Source organism: Pterocles gutturalis, unplaced genomic scaffold (genome assembly GCF_000699245.1).
Source record: "Pterocles gutturalis isolate BGI_N339 unplaced genomic scaffold, ASM69924v1 scaffold15988, whole genome shotgun sequence".
Taxonomy (NCBI): Eukaryota; Metazoa; Chordata; class Aves; order Pterocliformes; family Pteroclidae; genus Pterocles; species Pterocles gutturalis.
This window is the reverse complement of record NW_010125864.1, coordinates 1-23927: the sequence shown is the minus strand read 5'-3', so window position 1 is coordinate 23927 and position 23927 is coordinate 1. Positions and strand designations below refer to the sequence as shown.

Below are 23927 nucleotides of genomic sequence, written 5' to 3'. Positions count from 1 at the left end.
TTGTCTTGTTCTTATTCTGTGCTATGTATCTGTTCAAGGCTGCCACTGCTGGAAGCAAGATGCTGAGCTGGATCAGTCTTTGGTCTGATCTGGTATGAATGAAAAAAGGAGGATGTCTCACTCCAAGTGTTCTTGCGTTATCTAGGAGATCAGTAATTTCACATGACTAGGAAGAAAGAACAGGCAGAAGGATTTGAACTGCTGATATTGAAATAACCGCCCCTACTTATGTCTTTCATTAGTTCCCAGAGATCCACCTAACAGGTCGAACTTGTTTGCAAGGCTTCCCTCTGATTCCTTGATAAGATGCATCTTTGTGCCTGGCACTGTTAACTCTTTGGTTGTGTCCTATCACAGTTTTGCATTTTATCACTTTAAAGGGATTAGTTCTTGAAATATTCATTTTTGCTTCTTTTCCTTGGGTCGCAAACTCCTAGGGATTATGTAATCTACAACCTTAAGATTTTTACTGAGGAAAAATTCTATTTTTGTTATTGCCTTCTGGTTTGGTAGACAAAAACACTCATAACTGTAGTCTTACGGGTTGTGCTGCTTTGGCTGGCATGACCAGTGACATTTTGTTTCAACAGTTGCAAGCAGCACTGATACCATGAAACAGAATTTAAGTTCATCATAGCTGCTCCAAAGTCAACCTTGTATCTACCAGATGATTTCACTGGAAGCCTAAAGAAAAGTTACACTTCGTCTTTCCTGGGTGACTTCATTAATCTGGATATGTCTTGTCCTGTTTAAGGTTCTTGGAGAAGACAAGGGTATTACTCCTTCAAGTTGTATATACTTCATAATTATTATCAGCAGTCTTGTGTCCTGCAGATTAATGAAAAGGACTTCAGGTCTTATTTTGTCAAGGCAGTAAACACTTTCTTCCTCGAAAATGGGGAATAGATTTTGATCAAGAATAGATTTTTTTTTGACTGCTTTTCAGTTACTAGCTGAATTTATTGGTACTGCTTCAAAAAGCAGGTTAGAGCAATTATCTGGCTGTTCCAGATTTCCTTCCATTGCTACCCTGCAAAGTCTTCTGTATAGTTAATTCTTCCCTTGGGTATAGTCACAGCTTGATCAAAGTCATTGCATGGTCTCATATTTATTGTGTGAAATAACTTACAAGTGTCACCATCCTGGGACTTGTCCACAGCTGTCAGGTGTTGGTAAAGATCCCGCTTAGCGTTAGACTTGGTAATGAGAGGAGTTGGTTGACTCTGGAAGTTCTGGTGTGGAAAGATGACAGTCAACCTGCGATCCTGAGGGGAAGAGTTTGGTCTTGAAATCCTGGTTCTGAATCTCAGATGCTGCTGGTAAATAAAAATACAAATGTTTATTTAGCAATAATGGCAGGATATCAAGTTTTAATGCATTTGATCATGGGAAAAATGGCATCAACTCTTTTAACCTCAATGTTCTTTTTTATTCTAAAAGTGACATCTCCTTTTGCACTATGCTGATGCAGTGATTGTTGATTCAGAAGGAAGGTTACCTACTAAACCAGTAGTGATATTTGCTGTATCTTGTGTTCAGTGCAGCTAGACCAGACCATCTTGACTTTGTGTGACAGCAACACAAGTTACAATTTGAGGTTAGAAGGCTACAAGCTCCATCTCTTTGATGTGAAGCTATCATGATTGCAGCTCTGACTGGGAAACCACCAACCTTTTGCGTGAAGGACACAGACAAATAAGGGAAGTAGGGAAAAACCATCTTATTCCAAACTTTTTTTTTTTTTTCTGATTGAAGTGTGTCCTGTGTAAGTGTGTAACGTTTTAAAAGCACTAGCAAGGCTTCATGGTGTATCTGCAAAATAAGTCAACACTATGTTCACTGCAAGAAGACTTGCACTAAGGCACAAGCTTTTGACCAACTATATGCTTCCAGTTGCAATGGTCCATATGGACTTGTGAGTCTCCTTGTGTGGAACTCATTGCAGGATGAGTTTTAATTTTGAACACCTTATCTGCTTATTAGAACTTCTGTCCAGGACTAGGAATAGCACTTATGAAAAAAATATGTATGAAAAATCTATGACAAATACTTTCTACTCACATGTTTTTGTAGCATTTAGAACCTGCTTTTGGAAGAAACCCACTGTTATCCTTTTTGGAAAAGTGTGCGTCACTGGCATTATGCTGGATTTTATAAAAATAAATCTTTAAAAATAGGAATAGTGATTTTTAAGATCAAAGGGTAAGCACTTTTATCAAATAAGATTAGTGGTTCTATAGAAATGTTTGGGAGGGATTTATTCTCTGAGTGTATAATCCTTTAATGATAACCTGCATTACAAATTAATCAGAAAGTGAACTGTTCCTTTGTTTACAGCATTTCAGAGGCAGCTATTTCTCCAGAATCCTCATGAGCCACCAGAATCTGGGTTGATTTATAGACCGTAAATTTTCTTTTGAAAACTGATAAATATTGTGTTAAATTACTAGATTAGTAAATATAACAAAGATTAGTGTTTTCAGTCACATTTATGAGTTCACAAACTCTCTTTTCCTGGAATGCATGTGTATGACCAAGTGAATAGGTTGAATAATCGGCCAGTTCTGGCAAGTTAGGTGATCTAGACTTTTCCAGAATGTCACAATTCGTGTTGTAGCCAACAAGTAATTTTTAGAATCTGTGCATCTTTAAGAACCATGTGATCGATAGGATTGATAGTCCCTCAGATTTAGTCTCTGATGAAAAAAAGCAACCCTAGCCAGGAAAACAGCATGTGCGTTGCTCTCTGTGTTTGGGGCATGCAAGCTTTAAATGCAAAGCTTAGGAGATGTATTTTTGAAAGAAGAGGGCCTTGTTTTCCAGAAAGCTTTCCTTGGTAATATTTCCATATGTATTATTATTATATAACAATAATATGAAGTTCTTCCTACACAAATGCTCAGTGATCATTTTGTCGTTAAGAGCATGAGAGTTTGCAAGAAAATACCAACATCTGGATTGGAACTCTCTGTTAAGTGCAGATATGAGGCAAATATTATTCCCCTTGTTTAAAAAAAATCTTCTCCCATTAGACATAAGACACAGGTCCATGTGTGATGTGTTCCTGTATTACTCAAATATCTTACATGCTGAAATTGATTTTCAAGTACAGCTACCTCCAATGTTTATTTTACTGAGATATTTTAAAATATAGCTCCAAAACTGTTTTCTCTTTGTTTTTTCTCTTTGTTTTTTTTTTTTTCCAGACTGATCTTGATTATGTTAACAGTGTTGTTGCAAGCCTGGAAAAAGAGTAAGTTGTAGTTTTAATGGGGGATTTGTTAGCTTATTGGTGGGTTTGCTTTTTGTTTTTTCCTAGATCAGGTTGTGATAAGTAATAAAAAGTATTCTGGAAATTTGAGATAATGCATTTTTGTTTCTTGGGGGTTTGTACTTTCGAACAAAAAAGTAATACATGACAAATTAAGGGGCAGTGATTTAGTCAGTTAAACTGTAAAACAATAAATGGGATTAAATTATTTGGTGCAACGTAAATATAAATAGATGGAATTGTTTTAACATGAGTGGAAATTTGTGACATCTGTGTTAGGGCCTTGTATTCCATATGTTCAAAGAGAAGTATAGAAAAAAATCACTAGGTTCTGAAAAAAGAAAGGCAAACAAAGTGTTTAGTATCTAGTTAGAATTCTGGTTATTGGGCAAGAGGCTATACTGCTCTGAAAGAGATGCTAAGGAAAACAACAGTTTTTTATATACTACTTTTATTTAACGTGCGTTGTTTGAATTAGTCATTGTTGTAACCAGACATAGTAATTGTACCAACAGAAGGCAATCAGGAGGTATACAGAACGCAGAATGTCTCGTGACTTTAGGATGTTTCTGTTGACAGGTTTTCTACAGAGATCAATTCTGGCTTGGTGGAAGTAATAGCCCCTCCTGCAACTTACTATCCTGACTTGACAAACTTGAAAGAGACATTTGGAGACTCAAAAGAGAGAGTGAGGTTAGTTTATTCTGCCAGATCTTTTCCCATCTCCTCCCACACCCGTACTTCTGTTGTTTATGAAATGGCAAGTGGGATGTGAATTCTTGAAATATTTTCTTACTGTAATTCTTGAAAGTGCAGGGATGCTAAAAGTGCTCTATGAATCCACCTCATTCCTATCTGCATGATGTTCTGTGCATGATCAGAGCCTAATGCTATGCTTAGTTGAATTCATGTAGTGTTAAATTTTGGGGGGAGAACTGAAACTTGATAGACTTTTTTTACCGTATGTAGACTCTTTTGTTCACAGTTTTTCTTCCTGAAATACAGTGTAAAACCCAGTAATTTCTGCTGGATTACCATTTAAAATGCCCATGTTTTTAGTGAAATGTCAGGTAGTTTTCACAAAATCAGATTCAAGTTAAACCAGTTTTACGTCTGTATTAAAGCATAAGGCGAAAGCTTTGTTCCTTTTTTCTCAGACAGAGGATTTCCTGAGAGAACAGTGCCAAAACCAGCTATCTTAACATTTCACTAATATGCGTCATTCTTCATAGTGAGATTTACTTTGCATTGCCGGTGTGTATTGAAATAACTTTTTTTTCATAATCCTTAAGCTTTTAATTTTATTTCAGATGGAGAACAAAACAAAACTTGGATTATTGTTTTCTTATGATGTATGCCCAGAAAAAGGGGGTTTATTACATTCAGGTAAATTTCTATTCTTTGTTTTGAGATAAGTTTTCAAATGAGTGTCCAGAAATTATGCTGTTAGACACATCATAAGAACCTACACACAGCAGAGATAACTTCATTCCATAGCTGAAGGGAGGGCATTAAGTACAGAGGTTATGGTATATGAGGAAGTAATTTGTGGAGGATGCTGTCTCTGAAGTAGAAAGTAATTTGTCCTATGTGACTTATTTTGTCTTAAGATGCTGAGTAAAAAAGTGAAATAATGCAGACAGCTTAACCAGTGTTTTTTCCTTGCCCCCCAAATAAGTTACTGTTGAGTCACCTAGGCGAAAACCACCAACATAGTTTTGAGTGGAAATTGAGCTGAAATCCATTTTTACTTTCTTTTGAATGCAAGTGCAGCATCACTTTAATATGACTGTTGTGTATAGATAAATTTTCAATGTGTTGCTAGGCTTGTTTTATTTTTTCTTTTTTCAAGAGGTTTTCAAGAACAGAGTTGAGCAATTCTTCTTAAATTTAATTTAGCTCAGAATTATTCCTATTGTGTCTTGCTGCTTTGAAGCCTTGCCTACAGGTACTGCAGATTTAGTGAGTAACTGTGCTTATGATCTTCATTTAGTTTTTGGGACTGTGTCCTTTGGGTATAAAGTGCCACTCATCTCATCTAGTTTTTACAAAGCTATTCTGACTGCTCTTTAAGAGCTGTTGGGAGACTGTACTCTCCTGGAAGCTGCACAGCCAATGACATGAGACAGTCTTTTTGAAACTAGGCAGTCACACAAATACTAGTGCCAGAACAAGGGGAAGAGCATGAATGCACTGGGAGAAAGGACAGGAGAAGCAGGATCCTTAAAGCAGTAGCCTGCATATGCATTAAAGGGATTGTAGCACCTCATCTTGACAGTTCTGCTGCCTGGACTAGATAATTAGTTTGGACTATGCACCTGTTCTTCTGTCAGAGCGCTAAAGCCAGGTGAAATGAATCCCACCTCTGTAGACAAAGTGTCTCTTAGCTTCTTGTCTCGGAGGATAAATTCCTTCAGTGCTGTTACGTGTGCGAGTAAAGAGAGTCACGTTTACATACAAATAATACAGATATTCTACTTGTTCTGCTGATCATGTGACATTATTTCATGGATGATTTTTCTCTGAAGAGAGAAGCTAGAAAAGCGATGTTCTGAAGGAATAAGTTGAGATACATTTATGAATTCTTACTGCGGAAAGATTCTGGATTAGTTCTCCACAGATAGGCAGGCTGTGGTCCCTACGATAGTTATTGTTGGCTATAGCGTCTAGGCTTTATAGCAGCGCTCGCATTACAAATGTATGGCTATGTGTTAGCAATATATTATAAATCAGTATTTTCTGGCTGTACTTTTTCCTACTGCTTTGCTGTTGCTTTGTTTATTTATGTTGATATCATTGCTACCTTCCTCTAGCTTGAAGATGACATCGTTGTCAAGCAGAATTATTTCAGCACAATAAAAAATTTTGCACTTCAGCTCGCTTCTGAAGATTGGATGATTCTAGAATTTTCTCAGCTGGGTTTCATTGGTAAGAAAATGTTCACTTTAGTAGTTCTAACACATTCATCCTGACACTCTGTGAATTAATAGTGATCTGACTTCAAAGCTATCTTCTTTGTACTAGAAGTAGACCAAGAAGCAGAAATTCATTGCCTTTTTTAGGAACTGTGGTTCATCTCATGGAAGATTTTTTTTCCCAGTTGTTTCATATACTTTTGTGTGACTGAGGCAAACTCAAACTGTTGGAAAAGGGGACATTTTTGTAACCAAAAGTTAATTAATTTATAAAAATATAACAGTCAAACTGCAAGGAATGACCTATTTTGAATTTAGCTGCTGTTAAAACAAAAATGTCGTTAAAACACAACTGACTGAAGTAAAATAAAAAAGGATGAAAATTAACTCCACCTAAAACAGCTTCATTGGTGTTTGTGACAAAATTTCCAAGAATCAGGAAGCATCAGTTTTTCTGGTTGCAAATCCTGTTCTGTCTCTACCTTTCTACTCCATCAAGGAGAAGTTGTGACAGTCTGCTCCTTCTTACGCATAGTCAGAGTCTGTCTGTTATTTGCAGTGAACAACAGTGAGAGAAGCTAATGCAGCATCTTGGGCTATTGTGGATTGACTGACAGGGTGCTACTGAAATTACTTGATGGTTCTTTGCTCTTACACTAGTATATTTTTGTTGAGAGGTACTAGACTTAACACAAGAGCAATGAAGTTTGAAGGGATTTTACAAATCAAGCAATGAAGAGAAGTTTGAAGGGATTTTACAAATCAAAAGGTTATTTCATTACTGTAGTGATGTGTCATGATCTGTTTAAAAGTGCTAAGCTGGTGATATGTGAGGAAAAACCAAAAGTTAAGTCAAACTGTGGAGATTCCTGTATGTAGTCAACACAAACGATTTCAATGCAAAGGCTGTGATTTGAGCTCAGAACAGGAAGAAAATCCTACATCTAGCAGATACAGTGCAGTCCTGAGTTCTGTCTTTCTCTTAGAAATTCTTGTTGTCCTCTTGTTTGTACTTTGGATCTGCTTTCCAGAGAACAGCTTCATTTTTAGCTCAGTGACCCATAATGGTAGCACTGAGAATGTTGGCATTGTGTGAACGGCAAGTACTATCCTGTTTCCAGCCTAGCATCAGGTGTGCTGCTGAGGCAACAGTTCCCTGACTTTCAAAGTCTCAAAGATTCACTGATAGAATGGAAAACAGCAATTATCTCCTAAACATGCTATGTTAGGGTACAAAATGGTATTTTGTACATTTGCCTGTCAGTCTAACCTACAGAAACAAAGGAGAGGAGGAGAGGATATGGGCAGAGGGAAGTCTTCTTATCTATCTGACCACCACATAACTGGTCTGCTTCGTTGCCTTGGACTAGCAACAGGGATGCTAGTTACAGGACTCAGAGGCGGAAGGGAGAAACAGATACTAGAGATGCCTCATTTAGAAATACGCATTTAAATAATTTACTGGAGTTTTTGCCCTAAATAGACTTGTCTCCTCTGTTGGGAAGCCCCTTGCAACTCTTTGTGATTCTCTAGCTGCCAAGACTGGTTGAATACCATCATCTGGTTAGGCTTTGTTTCTACTTTTGAACAGTTAAAGTATGGGCTTAGTTGAGGTTAGTTTTAGCTCCAGTCCTAATTGCACTTTAAATGTGAATTCTGAGTGAAGTTCCTACGCTATAGAAGTAATTTACATTCATTCTGCATTTGCTTAATTTTGTAGTAGAGTGTAATCACTTGCAAATTACAGTTTTGTAAGACTGACATCAAAATAGGCATAAAACCAACTTACAGTTTAGGACATGCACTGTCTACCCCATGCAGGTGTATTTCAGATCACTTAGTATTTGTGTGTTTGTGTGTTTCACACCCCTTTCTGTTCTCAGTGCTGCTATAGAGGGCACACTGTCTAAGCCAGAAGGTGTAGGTAGATAGTTCTTAATGCTGAGATTTGGCTTAATCAGTTGCACAACTGTTTAAAAATATTTTAAAGTTGTTTTTCTATACTCTCTATATACTTTTTTTCAGTGTAGGCTCTGAAAATAGTAGTAGTTAAATTTAGTTGTTAGCTCCAACTGCTTGCATCCCTGTTCTTTGTTCCTTGTATCATATTTGCTTGCCTCATTTTAATTAGATGGCATCAGCAGAATTTCAGATACATTTAGCTATGGCTACACATCTTAATGTTGCTTTTCTACTTAGAAAATTGAATTAGATTTTTTTCTCCTAATTTAGCTGCTTGTCCTGCTTTTGAGAGAAAAATTGGTATTCATGAAACTGACTAAAACTTCTGGCTTTTAGACACATTGGTGTGCTATAACCATATGTTGCACAGAAATTTTATCCAAGTAATGTAGATTTGCCTCATCCCTGCTATCCCTTTATGGATCTTCGCAGACTGATTCTATGGTAATTTGGTAATGCAGCTAGCTACGGAGAAGAGCAAAAGTAGTTGTTTGTAACTGGGGGTGAGTTTTATGTGTAGATGTCTAAGAGAGGAAGTAGAGCACTGAATTGCCTTGATGCTACTGATGTAGAAATAATATCTAAAAAAGTAAGGTGTGGCTGATTTGGAAACTTTGATCATCTTGCAAAATAGCTAGGTAAAAATGTTTTTTGCCGTAGTGTGTTTCTGAACTGGAAATCTAATTTATGCAAGCACTACATGAGGAAGTGGCAAATGTAGCTATTTAGGCTGACAGCAAGATTACAGAATTCTGTCACCTCTGCCACAGAACAGAACTTGCTTCCTTTGTTTTTTTTTAATACTGAAAGCACAGTCTTAAGTGCTGTCAAGTATCTAATAAATAATGGGTGAGATGTGTGCTGTTTCCCTAAGAAGTTCTGTGGAAAGAGATGCATCTTTTGCTCTTCTGGATTCTGATTTGCACTGTCGTCCCTGACACAACATAGGAAAGTCTTACTAGCTTTTTATGAGAAATATTGATTTGTCTTCCAATTGCTTGTGAGCTGAAGTGTTTTCCAGAAGATCTGCAATACTCTGCACTGTAGCTATAATGCCAGCTGTCACAAACTTTTGATGGAGCAGTCTGAAATCAGCCTTTTGGTTGTTTGAATTGTACTGTGCCCTGATGTTTTAAGGCCTGTTGTTCTGATTGTTTGAAGTTCTTCTGATTGCAGTTTTGCTCAAGCTGTACACATAGTTGAAGTTTGGGGAAGAGTAGATCAAGTCAAATATTTGAGATTCAAATAACTTCAAAGAGGTTCTGGTTTTAATGCCAGTAATTTGCATATCATTAACAGGGAAAGCATTAAAAGACTTCAACTATAGTTAGAATATGTGCTTGCAGGTATAAAATTATTGTTGGTGTAGACTGAATACATTTAGTGGTGCTTACGTGGAAAAATGAAAATGAATTATTTAGATATTTGCTGTTCAGAGAACTGTAGGAAACAAAAGTTTTCATTTTGTGTGTGTCTTGCACTTGCCAACAAAATACTGAGAGGGCCAGAATAGTTCACTAAGGACAGCATTTAAATGGACTGAAAATCAGTCTTGGTAGGGCATAATAAATAGCGGAAAATGTTCCATGATATTTTTTTTTTCAGTCCTGGCTCTCACTTTTGTCACTGTAGATAAATAATATGGAAAAATTCTTCACATTTTGTAGATCTCAAGAGATTTAGGGAGCAAGATTTTACTTTTGAGTCTTAATTCTTTTGGATTTTGAAGTTTCTTTCCGAGGTTAGGTTGTATGCACCCAGAATCTGAAACCTCTGAAATTTTGTCCACAGTGTCTCCTTGAGTTATGTTTGTTCTCATGCACTGTACCAAGTGCACGAACACGGTGGAAGATGAGCCATTGCTTTAATTCTTTCGCATTGTCCTTGGTTTGCGGCAGTGTGTGTTGACTGCAGTTTTTGCTTAGGTCTCTTTGGCTTGATGATTGTTGACTGCATATTGGGGATGGCCAGTGGGCAATCTGTAGGTTGGGTTTGGATGGCATCTCAGTGGCTCCATGGCTCATAGTACTTTCCTTGCCTGCAGTTGCATGGGAGGCCACAGGACTGCAGGACCTTGGCAAATGCTGCTTCTTGTTCTTGGGCTATGGCTATGCCCTAGGGAAGCCAGGCTGCTGCTGCTACCTTCACTCAGGAGAGGCTAGGCAAGGGCTTTGCTGGTTTGGATTCAGAGAGGCTGAGGTGTAGGATCTGTGGAGTCGGAGTTGTACTGGGCTGTCTTCCATCACAAGGAGTAGCTGGGAACAGTCAGGGGTCCAGATCTTTGAAGGCCTGTTTTACCAGGGGCTTCACTGCAGGGGCCTGTTTTTGAGCTGGTGTAGGAAGAATGTTCTGAGGGAGAAAAGGGGGAACATTGATCCATGGCAGTACTGCTGTGCTGTGCTGGTGGTGTCCTGAGGCAGAAATGACAGAGGAAGGATGCTGTGTTATACTGAAAGGCAAAGAGCTGGGGCAAAGCTGTGCCAAGCGGAGGATGGCAAGTAATGTGTGGTTGTCTGTACTTGGTTACTGAAGGGAGACAAGGGCTTGTCTCAAGAGCAGGGTGTTGCCACTTTATCTTTGCTCCAGTGATTATTATGAATTAAAGTGAGAAGGCTTTGCCTGCACTGTTGAACCCTTCCACGGTGTTGGGCAGTGTAATGTTGAGAGACCAGTTGGGTCTGAAGATGCTAGTGCAGGTACAGCCAGCTGTTGCTTACCAAACAGATCCTGACTAGCTGCAGTTGGATGTATCAGACTGGGTTTTTTTGGTTGGTTTAGTTTTATTTTGTATTTCCTGCTGCATCCTGTGACATTACCATGTTAACTAGATTATTGCCTGAGTCAGGAGTGTTTGACTGCATGATTGACAGTAGTATGCCAATCTAGGCCTAGAGAAAAGTGCCTCTGGGCCTATACAAGTTTGTCATATGGAAGTAAATAATGTGTTGATATCCTGTTTCTATTTTAGGTAAAATTAGGATAACTTAAATTAGGAAAAGAGTAAATTCCTACTGTAACCTTCAGTCTTGTTCTCTGCTTATTTGCTTGTAGGTAAGGATCTTGTACCTTAACATTCAGGTTTTAAGTGACATGGTCTGTGGGTGTGTTTTCACCATAGATGACAACTGAAGACTGTAATCCTTGTGCTCTTCAGAAGATGTGCTAGTCAAAGGAAAAAATGTGCAGTGTGGTTCTCTTGCTCTGTCCTTGGGTAGAAGAAGAAAAGGATTCCAGAGCAGCATGACTGTGTATCCCTCCTGGAAGAGGATAAACTCTCTCCTTAGTCAGTCTGCTTCCATTGAGATGGGAGCAATAATGTGGGGATGTTTTTGTCTTCTGTATCGCATGGTATTGTGCATCTCTCTGTCACCACATGGAAAGGTCCACTTCCTATGGAAGCAGGTGTCACTGACAGACTGCCTCAGCAGGTGTCATCTAGAAATGATGATTTCAGTTCCATAAACATCCCAGAAACATCCGATTAGTCCCATTTTTCAGCTGGTGTTTGATTAGGGTTTCTCATATTTTTCTCTTCTCCTGCCCTGTGCTGTTGAAAGCAGTAGGCAGAGATGAATCACCAGGAAAATTGGGAGCACTCTTAGTTGGAAGTGTGACAGGCTGAAAGGGCTGTTATTCTACATGAATGTTTTGCACAACATTGTACAAATCATATGATTGTTTCCTACCCGTTTTAAAATATTTAGTTCCACAAATAATGTTAAACAATATGACAACAATATAGCGTGTAAATAGTAGCAATATACTAACCAAAAAATTATAGCATCTTTTTTATGTCTTTAAAGAAGAAAGCTTTGCAGTTGTCCCTAGTTTAGTAGGAGCTGTCCTTTGTTTAGTGGGAGCTTCAAATTTTAGTTACAGAGTATTTTCAAGTGGAGATGCCTATTTGAGGACCTCACTGCAACAAGCACTTACAAGTGCTCATGATGTTTTTGCTTTATAAAGAGCCAAATTAAAGGTTCTTGTAAGGGACAGCTTTGATTTAGCAATGTCAGTCAGTTAATGTCTTACCACATTTACTTCTCCACTCCATGGTGTGAATGGTCTACTTTATGAATATAGCATAATTCCAACAGATGAAATAATTGGGAGTTTTGTCGGATGCTTCTTCTGTATTTATTGCACTGTACCATGATGTAGCCTCACTCAGACCCTTACAAACTCATCTCAGAATTCCAAAGTAAGTATTATTCCATTGGCTGTGTTCTTTTTCAATTTCATACAAGTCATAAGGGAATGAGATTGCATCAAGGGATCTCCTAAGGTGATCTCCTAAGTATGTGTCCTCTTTTTGAGAAAATAAAGGATCTTGCAATTCAAGATCCTGGCATTCTCGAAGTAAATCTCCATATTTAAGCATCTGATACCTGGCAGTGTCAGAGCACACATAACAGGGCCCCTGCAACTTTGATGCTTTCTCTTAAAAATATCTTTGTTGCTAATATATGTAAGCTAACAACCTGGCATTCTATAGCTACTCTGCAATATTGTATAATGTGCCAGGCTCAGTCACCTGTTTCGGTAGAGAAATTTTCCATCCCTGTTAGAGCAGGGATTTGAACTCCCAGCTCCTTGGGTTTTTTTTGTGCTGCCTTGCGATAATCTTCTATCAATTACAAACTTCAGTGAACCTCAAAAGAAAGAAAAGTGACTGAATGTCTGGCTATGAGTGATAGTCCACACGTACATTCACAGTGAAAATGTATGTTCCTAATCACTTAAGACCAGATAACTTTTTACCTTTTCTGTAGTACTGGTTCAGGGTGGTACTTCAGGTATATCCTCTCTCTTCTGTTTATATAAATGTGAACATCCTCCTTAATGGCTAAATAAGGTAGACTTCTTGCACCATTTCTTCATTTCCACTCAACCACCTGCTCAAGTAGAGTGCTGCACTGCTGATAGTTTTTAAGCTTCATACAAAATGTTATTCCCTATTTGTTTGTCATCGGACTAGCCTGTACATGTCCTTAGTAGCCTTTCCAAAGAATTATGTCCTCTTTAGATGAGAGCCAAAACGCATTTTCTGATGAGTGTGGGAAGTGTTTTTGCCACCTCAGAGAGGAACTTGTTCTTAATGTCTACTCCAGCTGTTCTTCCTAAATGTAGAAGGAGAAAATATTAGGACCTCTACCACATGTGGGACTTGTTATTTAAGATGCCTATGAGGGCCTCAGAGATTACAAGTGGAAAAAAATAACATTTCACGTGCCTGAGTGCTGTGTGTTAATGTGTTGTACAGAACTTCCAAGTGTAGACAGACAGAAGACTTGCATGGGGGAAGAGCTTCTATTGGACTCCGATCTATTAATGCACATGTGCCCCAAGAGCCCATGCCTAAGTCAGCACTGCCCACATCTCAACACCATCTGCAGAACTGAAATCACTTCAGCCAGTGTCCTCCTAAGAGATTCGTTGTCATGTAATGTCTTTTTCCCTTGCCTCCACCATTGTAGCCTAGCAAAGTAGAGGCAGACTGCAAACCTGTTGATGTTTTCTGAATCTGCCCTCAAATCTGAAACTGCCTTTGGGAGCTTAGTTGGCGCTCAGTCCCTGGTACAAGCACTTGCAGTCAGTCTGTCTTCGGCCTTGGACTGACCTACTCCAGTTACATCTTGCTCTTGGTAGCAGTGTCTTCATACAAGGCACTTTTCTGAAGTGCTGCATTCATTTTAACAAAATAGCCCAGTGTGTTGGCCACCTTTCTCTTCAGGCACCTGTACTGGCAGTGAAGTGTATTCCACAACCACGTAAAAAGTTGCTCTTGTTGATAATAAATAGACTTTCTTTGTCAACAATAAGTTCTCTTCTTTTGGCAGGGCCTCGTTTAAGCCTCACAGTCCGCAGGGTTCCCAAGAATCCTGTAACAAAGTGCCACCCAGAAGTCCCATCTATACTTGACCAGGCAGTATACTGTCTTGGAAGCCCCAAAGTCTTGTCAGTACTCGGCGAAGAAGTTCTGCAGTTTCGTTTATGGAAGGGACTTAGACTTTCTACTAGGCAGCTGACTGCTTTGAGTGTGCTCAGTTGGAAATGCCCTCAGTATGAGTTTGCTGATGGCCTATGCGTTTTGGAAAGAACTCTGATCGCTGCTATGTGATGTCTCTTTTTTTAAGTTGTGTTGTCTCTAGTTGTTCTGGTAGCTTCCTTCTTTCCTTTTGGTTTTCTACAGAGGAGGATCTGGAATTAGTGGTATGTGTTCCATCTCTGCTTTTTGTACCTGCAAAAGCTGAAATTGTGTGACTGGGCAGATAGCACTTGTGACAACTCTTTGTCTCAGATGCTTGAAGCTTACACATGGCATGGAGGATAACAGACATGAATCCATAGCTCTTCTTTCTCTATTTTTGCAGACTGACAATTTCTATTCTTAAGGAGACTGTGTTGTAATATCCATTGAATGTTTTGATAACACCAAGATATATTGTGAGTTCTTGTTTGAATAGTTGTTTTATTTAGTTTTGTATAGCTGAAAGGTATAGAGCTTTTAATGACATTGCTAACATTTCTTGTCTTGGCACAAACTTATCATCTATTGTCTCACTGATTTCAAAAGACAATGTTATCTTTAAAATAATTACAGTTGATCTTAATGTCATCACAGGTAAAATGTTCCAGTCTCCAGATATCACTCTTATTGTAGAGTTCATATTTATGTTTTATAAGGAGAAACCTATTGATTGGCTCCTGGACCATATCCTCTGGGTGAAAGTGTGTAACCCTGAGAAAGATGCTGTAAGTTTGTTTTTATTATAAAGCTTCTAAATTGTTTTCATTATGGTGATTGTGTTGGTTTTGGTGAGCTGGAGGCTAGCATGCTGTGTGTTGTGGTTACTGCATGTCCTGAAAGAGTCTTTCTTCCTACCAAGATTTTAATCTCAAAAAAAACTTTAGAGAGGCAGTTCTCAGGGGCTTTGTAGCTGTTATTGTTTCAGATTTTGGAGATGGATGCAGTAGGATGGAAAGCAAAAATCTAGTTATTTTATCTGTGTAACAGTCCTAAAATAAACTCATCCATGTAACCCGCACTGAGGCTCTGCAGAATGCCACTGCTTGGATAGCAGTCATAGAGAAGGTTCTGAATAAGGAATAAACTTTGGATTTTGGTCCTTCATTTCTCAGGTAGCACCCTTGCTGAAAGACTGAATAAGCAGGATCTGTGCAAGAACCTTGACCAGTATTATATTTACACAGCAGTCTTGGTATATTTCTGGAATGAAAACAAGAGCAACTGGATAAATAGATCTGGGTTCTTGTTGAGTCTTTCTGGTTCATGTAACATCACATACTTGCAGTAAAAACTCAGCAACCTTGTGTTGATTTTGCTAACGTGATTTTTCTTTTTTTCCCCCCCTTTCCTCCCCTCCTCAATTTCAGAAACATTGTGATCGACAGAAATCTAACCTGCGGATACGCTTCAGGCCTTCCCTTTTCCAGCATGTTGGCCTCCATTCCTCTCTAGCAGGGAAGATCCAGAAACTCACAGTTAGTAGCTAAAATTTTCCTTCCTTTCCAGAGCAGGCTGATTGAATGAAAAACTTTGTAGCCTTTGAGAAAACAGGCTTGTTGTCTGTCTTTTTCAAGCATGTTGTATATTACTTCAGTTGGAATGAAATCTTATTTAAACTGGTTACTATCAAGTATAAGAAGTGCTAATCTCTGCTCTTTTGTGGATTTTTGCTAGGGGATATTTTTTCTAGTTTTTTTACTTTAATGACATGTTCGTCTTATTAATCAGTACAAGATCTGGTACACCCAAAAAGGAGTAATGCATTAATTTTCCATTTTATGCAAGTGTTTGTTTTAAGTGTGGTAACTTGGGAAAATAATATAATGAAACAGGTTATCTGACTAGCATGACGTTTGTCTTTCTTTCAATTAGGATAAAGACTTCCTGAAACCATTACTGCATAAAATCCATGTGAATCCCCCTGCAGAGGTTTCGACATCTTTAAAAGTCTACCAAGGGCATACGCTAGAAAAAACCTACGTAGGGGAAGATTTTTTCTGGGCTGTCACACCAGTTGCTGGGGATTATATTCTATTTAAATTTGACAAGCCAGTCAATGTAGAAAGGTTAGTAATTATTTGCGTTTGGTCTCATATTTAAAGCTGCTTATTTGCCAAGAATGCTTGAAGATAGAATTTGGGGCTGTCATTATAAACTAAAGTGAAATGATGTAGGGTCTTTGGAGTTCAGCTGATACTATCATAATTAGTGTCTTCCTTCTGATTTTTTACTACTGTAAATTTTATCTTTTTAAAAAAATTTAATATGGAGCTTCTTTGATAAATGCAATTCAAAACAAGTGCTTCTCTGGCAGTTCATAAGAGAATTTAAAAGAAGCCAATTTGATTCTGTTTGTATTTGGTTGGTCTGTTTCTAATTACAGAGCAATTGTACAGCATGGTGTGTGGTACAGTATGTTGTGCCCTGCAGCCTCAGTCCCTTGATTGTCCAGATCAGAAATCTTGCTGGAGCATATCATGATGTCCCCAAACGTGAAAGCGGGGTACTATGAAGGGTAATGTTTTCTAGATGTAGCTTTAGGGCTTGAAAAAAGTCACCATGCTAAGACTCCAAGTTGACCTATTTAAAAAACATTAAAATTTAACAACAACAAAAAAAGGGCAAATGTCCTTGGAATACAAATATCCATGATTTATTAGAAGACTAAAGGTGACTTCTTTTTGGCTACTAGTCAGATTAAAGAAGGATAGTTTGCACTTTAGAGTGTAGTTATCCTTTAGTTTTATTGAGGCTTATTTGCTGCTTTGCTTTTTTACTGTCTTGCCAACATGGTAGTCCAAGACTTATAAAATAGTTTCTTTTGTGTCTGTGTAAGTGTTGCTATGTTAGTGGATTCCTTTTTTCCTTTCTTCACGTACCTTATGTGTTCTTTTGACGCCATTACCTATAGTCTGGTAGACCAAAGTTTCTTTGGATCAATTTGACTGGATGCTTTTCTTGTGAAGCAGCCCTTTTTGCAGTCCTGAACTGAATCCAATTAGTCAACTTCTGTGCCTTGGTACATAATCAAAGGCTAAGTCTTCACCCTGGCTTAATGCAGCAGTGAGGATCAGCAGTTTCCTTGTTACTATGTTGTTCCAAACTAATCTGACCTATGAAACTCAAGTTTGTCATCTGAGTTGTCAAATTACTTTTTCAGTTGATTGCTATGCTTTAAAAGACATTCCTGGTTAACTTTCCAAGATGCATGTCTTGAGGAATATGACTGCCACACCTCCTTGGATTAAAGGCAGAATCTTTTTTATCCTGTGCCAATTGTTTAAAAACCCCATGTTTTTCAAGTCAGATGTATGAATTCATTGATTTATTTTTGATAATATTTTCCTTTTCAAAGTTATGAAGTAAATGTTGTTCAATTTGTGTGTTTGGTTTTGTTTTTGTTTGTTTTTTTTTTTTTTTTTTTAAGAACTATTTGTATCTATGTTATGAATAAGGTATCTGTAAGTAGCAAATTTTGATCTTGGGTGGATTAGGATGGGTCAAATGCACAATGTCAATTTTGGAAAGCGTTGCTAGCAAGTGTCATAGGTCAGCACTGTTATTTAAAAAATGGCATGAAGAAAATGGTCTGAACAAAATTTTTTTTTATATGTATTACCTTAATGGTGATGGAATTGGGGCAACGAGTAAGTACTAATTGTCTGTGCTAAAGGTGGGAAGATAGTGTTCATTGTACCCTGGAAAATTGTAGCTAGGCCTAAGGTAGTTATGTCTACCTGCTGTGTTAATAGTCCCAGCAGTAGAGGATGGTGTGATTTTTGTTGTTGTTGTTATTTCTATTTAATGAAGAAATGCATTTTAGTTTTATAAAAAAGGGATCATCTTGTATTTTGTTGCTTCCTCAAAGGAAGTCCACCAGTTAGAACGATGCTGCCTGGTCAGTCTTAAGTTTAACATTGTTTGAGCTATCACTGTGAGCCATTTCAAAGTTTATAATGTTTTTAGCTTCTATTGCCACAGTGTCCTCAAAAATGCAGAATTTTGCCTTCTGAAGTCAGTGGCTGATTAGGGCTACAGCTGTTGTAATGTCAAATTGTTGGGGACTTGTTTTTGTTTGTCTGTTGAACTTCAGCAGAAGCAGATTTTGGTAGGTGGAGGTCAAGTGGAGCAATGATGTTTCCCGGTGCTTCAAGGATGCTTGCTGAGGCAGTTAAAAAAAAAAAAAAGAAAAAAAAAAAAAAAAGAAAAAGAAAGTGACTTGCAGATTGAAACACAGACAAGGGAAAATGGGCTGAGTGTTAGGAAGACTTATCCGGTGGGGAGATATATCTAATTGTGGAAATTAAGCTTTTAAAAGCTTATCTTCTGTTTGTGAAGGGATGCAACAGGTTTTTCGTGTTCTCTTTTTTTTTTTTTTTTTTTAAGTAATAGAAAAGCTCTTTGAATTTACAGAAAATTTTGTCTGCAAATCAGTTTGAGATGTAGCTGCTTAATAACTCCCATCATAAATTCTTGATAAACAAGTTTTTTAGTGGAAGTATTGACCACAACTCTGACTGAATGAATGGTAGGTCTGTTACCCTGTGACAGAGCACTAACTTGTTCCTGTAGTTTATTTTTCCATGCCAGATGTTTTGCTGAACTGAATTTAAATTTTCTGCTGAGTATAGCAGTTCAGTATTAGCTTTCATTAAGTATTTAAATATTTCATTTTTGAGATCTGAGAATATTGTCAGGGATAACACTGGCAAGGATCTCATAATAGTTTAAAGTGAGAACTGAGCTCAGTTTGTTGAATAGAAAGTAACATTTGTGGCTATTTTGTGCAAGACCTGCTTCGCAGATCCCGAACAGTCAAATAGATGGTTCTTGTTCTAAACCACACCTGGAGAACAGGAATGTGTAAATTGAAATTGTCTAATGCTCATTTTAGTAACAGCTCCTTTTAGTTTTTTTCCTAGAAAAATATCTCCGGCCACAACACTGAAGTCCCCTAACAGTAAGCTAGGATCTCATTCTTATTTTTGCAATAAGAAGATACATTTCCTCTCTTTCAGTAGCATATCCTTTGAGAGTGAAAGCAGATCCACTGACTTTTCCTTTTAAAAATAAATTTCACAGCAGTGTTGAAGGTGTTGTTTGGTTTTGGTTTGTTGTGATTTTTTTTAATAAATGGATGGACTGCTTTCTAAATGCTCGAAACAGCCTATATTATAAAGATAAGAAATACTGAATTTCTGTTCCCTTAGTTTGTTGTATAATTACTGAAATCCACTTTGCTGTTTTGGTATGTAAACTGTTGTTCCAAGCACACATTTAATTATTAAAACTGAGTTATATTTAAGAGTTTTTTTTGTGAAGCATGCATTATTACTACTTTAATGCTAGCACTGAATGTAAATTCACTTTCCTCGCTATAAATAACAGATTCAAGACACTTCTTTTCTCTACTAGTTACTCTTTTTTCTTCAGAGATGTCAGTGAGGAATGTTGTACTCAAGCAGCTCATTGTGGAGAGCTTTTGACTCTAGATGTTGCTTTGTTTGAGGATTTTTTGTATGTAGGATGCTCTGAAATGTTGGTGGATGAGTAGTGAATCTTGAAAAGAGGTAATAAATTTTGAATGGAATCCTGGTTTAAAAAAAAAAAGCAAAACACATCCCAGAAAGACATTCCATTGCAGCATTTAAGTGATACTGGTGTCCATCATCATCATAATGATCTCTTTTTGACTGACAAAGTTTCAGAGTCCTCCCTATAGACATGACTGACACAAATCAGATACTCTTTTCAAAGAACACATGCGCTAATGACATCGCGGACGCCCTTGGAAGCACATAACCTATTGCTGTTTTGATTAGATGATGTTTACACTTGTCAGCTTTTCTGCAATAGGAATTTAGAATGGATATTTATAAAAATAAAGGGCTTTAGGTTTGTTTCAGTATAAATTGCTTTCAAATACTGCTCTTTATTTTAAAAAAATGCTGCAGGAAAAGACAAGGATATATTTGATACTGTAGAAAGGAAAGAAAACACCAAAACCCACCCCAACCTCACCAGTATATGTAGCTAAATTAGTTTTGTACTTTTAAAATATGAGGCTCATCCTTTCTTGTATGTAACTTCTTGTTACTTTGAATATTTTCAAAAGGGTATCGGAGTTCATTGTCTGGGGATGTCTGGATTGTTTTTCAGTTTTGTGCTTTTTTTTCTTCCCCTCTAGTACTGCTTTTAACTCTGCAGTTGCCCTGGACTTGTGTTCTTCTTTTAGCAAGTTAGTCATCCTAATGTGACGCTGATTATTAATAATGTAATTTTATGAGGTAGAACTTGCAGTCTGCAATCTCATCTTTAAACTGAAATCTTAATACTTTGACAAACCAGCTTGTAGATTACATTGACTTCTTTGTGTTCTGATATTGGCGTAAATACGGAATGTGCAGTATTTGAGATTAATCATCTAATTTTCGGTGTTGTTGACCCTGGAATCCCAGGGAACATGTGACATTAACCTGACATATGTTTCGTGTGGTATCTTCTCACAATTCCCACTCGTACAAGAAATATGTGTTTGACTATTTGAGCTAGAAAATCAATGTATTGAATATTAGAGCATCTTGACGGGCTTCTGGTAACTAAACAATACATTACTTCATCTGCTTTGAAATTATTGTGACAGTTCTGAAAAATACCTGCATAAGAAATGACAGTTTCTTGCCTGTTCTTAGTGCCACTTCATTGTAAAGGAAAATAAACACAGCTTTTAAAACAGGTTGTCTAGCAGTGACAATGTAAAAGGAACTTAGGTTTTTCTTGAGTAGAACAATGTTACCCCACAGAAATGTATCATAGCAGTTGGTCATTTATGTATTGAAAATGAAGTTAATTATCCATTCAATGGGATGCAAGTCCTGTGGGTAGAGAGATACAAGACCAAGTGCATTACAAAGGAAAAAAGACTTTCTAACAGCTTTCCCAAACTGGCAGTGAAATGGAACTTTCTCACCATTTCCTTTTGCAGTAACAACCACTTAAAACCTAGGGAACTACGACATTGTTTGGGTTTAAGATTAATACAACTGTAATTTGACTGATGTATAAGCTGATGTTCGTTCTTCATAATAATGGTTCAGTGTAGAAGCTCTCCTTCAGCACAATGCAACACATTCAACCTTTCTTGGGCAATTTTAGCTGAAGTAAACACATGTGTGCGCACACACAGAGTATACGATTTAGAAATAATCTTCGTTCTGATACTAGGGATATAATATAGGTTATTAAAGTCTAACATCATCTTCATTTTATTAAGCCTTAGTGGTGGTGTCTGTTGATTGGAAATATTTGAAAGTGTCTTAATTTATTATTTTAAATGTTTTGGTGTTTGTCAGTCTGTTTCAGGTGGGATAATATTTTTAGTGTATATAAAAAAGAGAATTTCATGACTTTGATTATGTGTTTACATAAGCTTCTGTACTAATGAGTAGAACATTCTCAAATGGATGCACTGACAGCAGGGATTTGGCAGGCAGGCTCCCAGCCACTGATGCTGTTTGCTCTGGGCATGGAACTCTGCCCATAACCATGAAGCAAGAACTTTGAATGAAAAGGGAAAAAAACCCCAAAGTATGGATCAGAGACAGAAAGGAGCTGCCTAAGCCAAGGACATGCTGCTTCCTCCTTAATGGGACTAATATTCAAGATTTGTGTATTTGGCAGTGTTCCTGGGTTTACAGTTCTTAGTCAGAAATCTTAGAGGCTTAATGCTGTTGCCTAAACGTTAGATGTCTAATGCCACTTGAGGTACCAATACTTCACCTGATTTCCAGAAGGGCTTGAGTGTCTAAGATGTCATAATTGCATCTTACCAGCCTGTGATGAGGTCTCAAACCCAAATGCATCTCAAATGGTGGCAAATGCCTATGTTTAAGAAAACTGAAAGGAGTTCTTATCTGTGCTTTTGGAGAATTAAGATGGGGAAAAAAATAATGTTTATGTGCACAAACACACATATTGGAAAAAAAAAACAAACAAACAGAAAAGAAAAACAACAAAAAAACCCCAAAGCCTTTCTGCATTTCACTGGATTAAAAATGGAGTGGAATTAACCTTGCAAAAGAACATAAGGGCCTTTTAACTAATATTGATGCAGTGGAAAAATAAGTAAATTCCTTAAAGACAAGAGCAGAGATTTCAGGACAGAGAACAGCCCCTCCCTTAAAAATCAAACAACAACAACAACAAAACCCAAACAAACAAACCCAAACCACAAAACACCAAAAAACCCAAACTACCTCCAAAACTAAAAATTAAAAATAGTTAAAATGAATTTAGTGCCAAACCCTTTTCTGTTACAGTTGTGTGTATACTCAAGCGAGCACAGTGCAGGTTAGAAAGCTCATCTCGTAGTCCTCACTGGGAAACAGAGCACAAGAGTATACTGGGAAGGAAATTTGCTTACCCAGCTAAATGCCTTCTACACATATTGGTCATTTGAAGAAAGTTAGGAAATGGTATGGGTAACCTTATCAAAAGATTTAGATTTACTTTTAAAGTGGTATGGCAAAATTAATTTCTTAGGTGTGTATTGGATAAAAAGGACTCAGACCAGCCCCCAAAATCCCCCCATCACCTCTTCAGTCAGGCTACTTTGTGGTCCTTTGACAAACGTGAGAAAGTTCTCTCCTTTTAGTGTGCTGGTTTGGCATTTCTGCAAAAATGAGGAATTCATCCCTTGCAGCTCTCAACCATGCGGCCTAATTTATATGTGGGGAGTTAGACTGTCTGGTTTTGGCAGAGGAAATGAAATCTTACCAGGCATTTTGCATAGAATTTAATGGGGTGTTTTTGGTGTGTTGTGGTTTGTTTGTTTTGGGTTTTGTTTTGTCTTTTCCAAATTGGGAATTATAACAGCAAGATAGAAAAGCTCCCATTAGATTGCTCTTGTGAGTACTTGGTGGGTATATATATATAGATTTGAGGAGTTAGACATTTTTGGAAGCATAAGGAATTTTTGCAAAAGAGTAAGAGGTATAGAGGGTAGGAGAAGAAATTGAGCTCAAGAGAGGGAAAATAAATTCTTCATCTTCCATTTGCATTTTGCATGAGGAGATAATGCATGGTTAATACTGGTTTTCACTGACATTAAAGTAACATTTCCTAATGGGGATTCTGGGAAAATGACAGAGAGGAGGTAGACTAGATTTCTTTTACTACATTTGCATCCAGTGATCAAAAATACTGGATAGAATTGGTGAACGATGACTCTTGCAGTGGATGATGGCATCTGTAGAGAGCCAAAAATTTGCTGACTGAATGTTGCTCTTATAGAAATTCATGTTGTACAGAATTAAAAACTTTTACGCTGCATGTTCCTATGGATAATTTGCTCAAACATAGAAGCTAACATTTTTTCTCTGCCTTGCTACCTCTTTTCCTTTACTGAAAATGGGATATACCAAAATCTATCAGATTGCTAAAAAGAGATGTAAGGAGGCTATGTAGAGAAAAGGATTTGATTCCTGATGTTTGCAGTGCACAAAGGCCTGTGTTCATAAATAGAGTCTTAGAATATTTGTTTTATCATCAAGTGAGATAAGTCTTTTTTCCTTCAAAGTAAACTGCAGATATATTGACAGTGGATGTGAATTGTGCTTTTAAAATAATTTTTGTGTATTATTTAGTTTTATAAAGCTGACATAATTTACGGATAAAGTTATTGTGTGTTCTGTTCCAATTGTTAATTGCTCAACAAAATAGAAGATGCATAGAATCACCCTTTCTATATATA

The 23927-nt window shown here is 37.5% G+C and overlaps 1 protein-coding gene across 1 annotated transcript in view; it reads left to right on the top strand.

Annotated features, from left to right (window-relative positions):
- LOC104458537 (alpha-1,3-mannosyl-glycoprotein 4-beta-N-acetylglucosaminyltransferase A) overlaps positions 1-18697 on the top strand; it is a gene marked incomplete at its 5' end in the record, with an annotated part of 32276 nt that extends 13579 nt beyond the window's left edge. The window contains 8 exons of the mRNA XM_010078754.1: positions 3207-3253; positions 3851-3964; positions 4582-4657; positions 6085-6199; positions 14771-14901; positions 15544-15651; positions 16049-16246; positions 18662-18697. Coding sequence (XP_010077056.1) covers positions 3207-3253; positions 3851-3964; positions 4582-4657; positions 6085-6199; positions 14771-14901; positions 15544-15651; positions 16049-16246; positions 18662-18697 — 825 coding nt within the window. The remainder of the gene's footprint in view (positions 1-3206; positions 3254-3850; positions 3965-4581; positions 4658-6084; positions 6200-14770; positions 14902-15543; positions 15652-16048; positions 16247-18661) is intronic.
- Positions 18698-23927: the final 5230 nt, after the last annotated feature.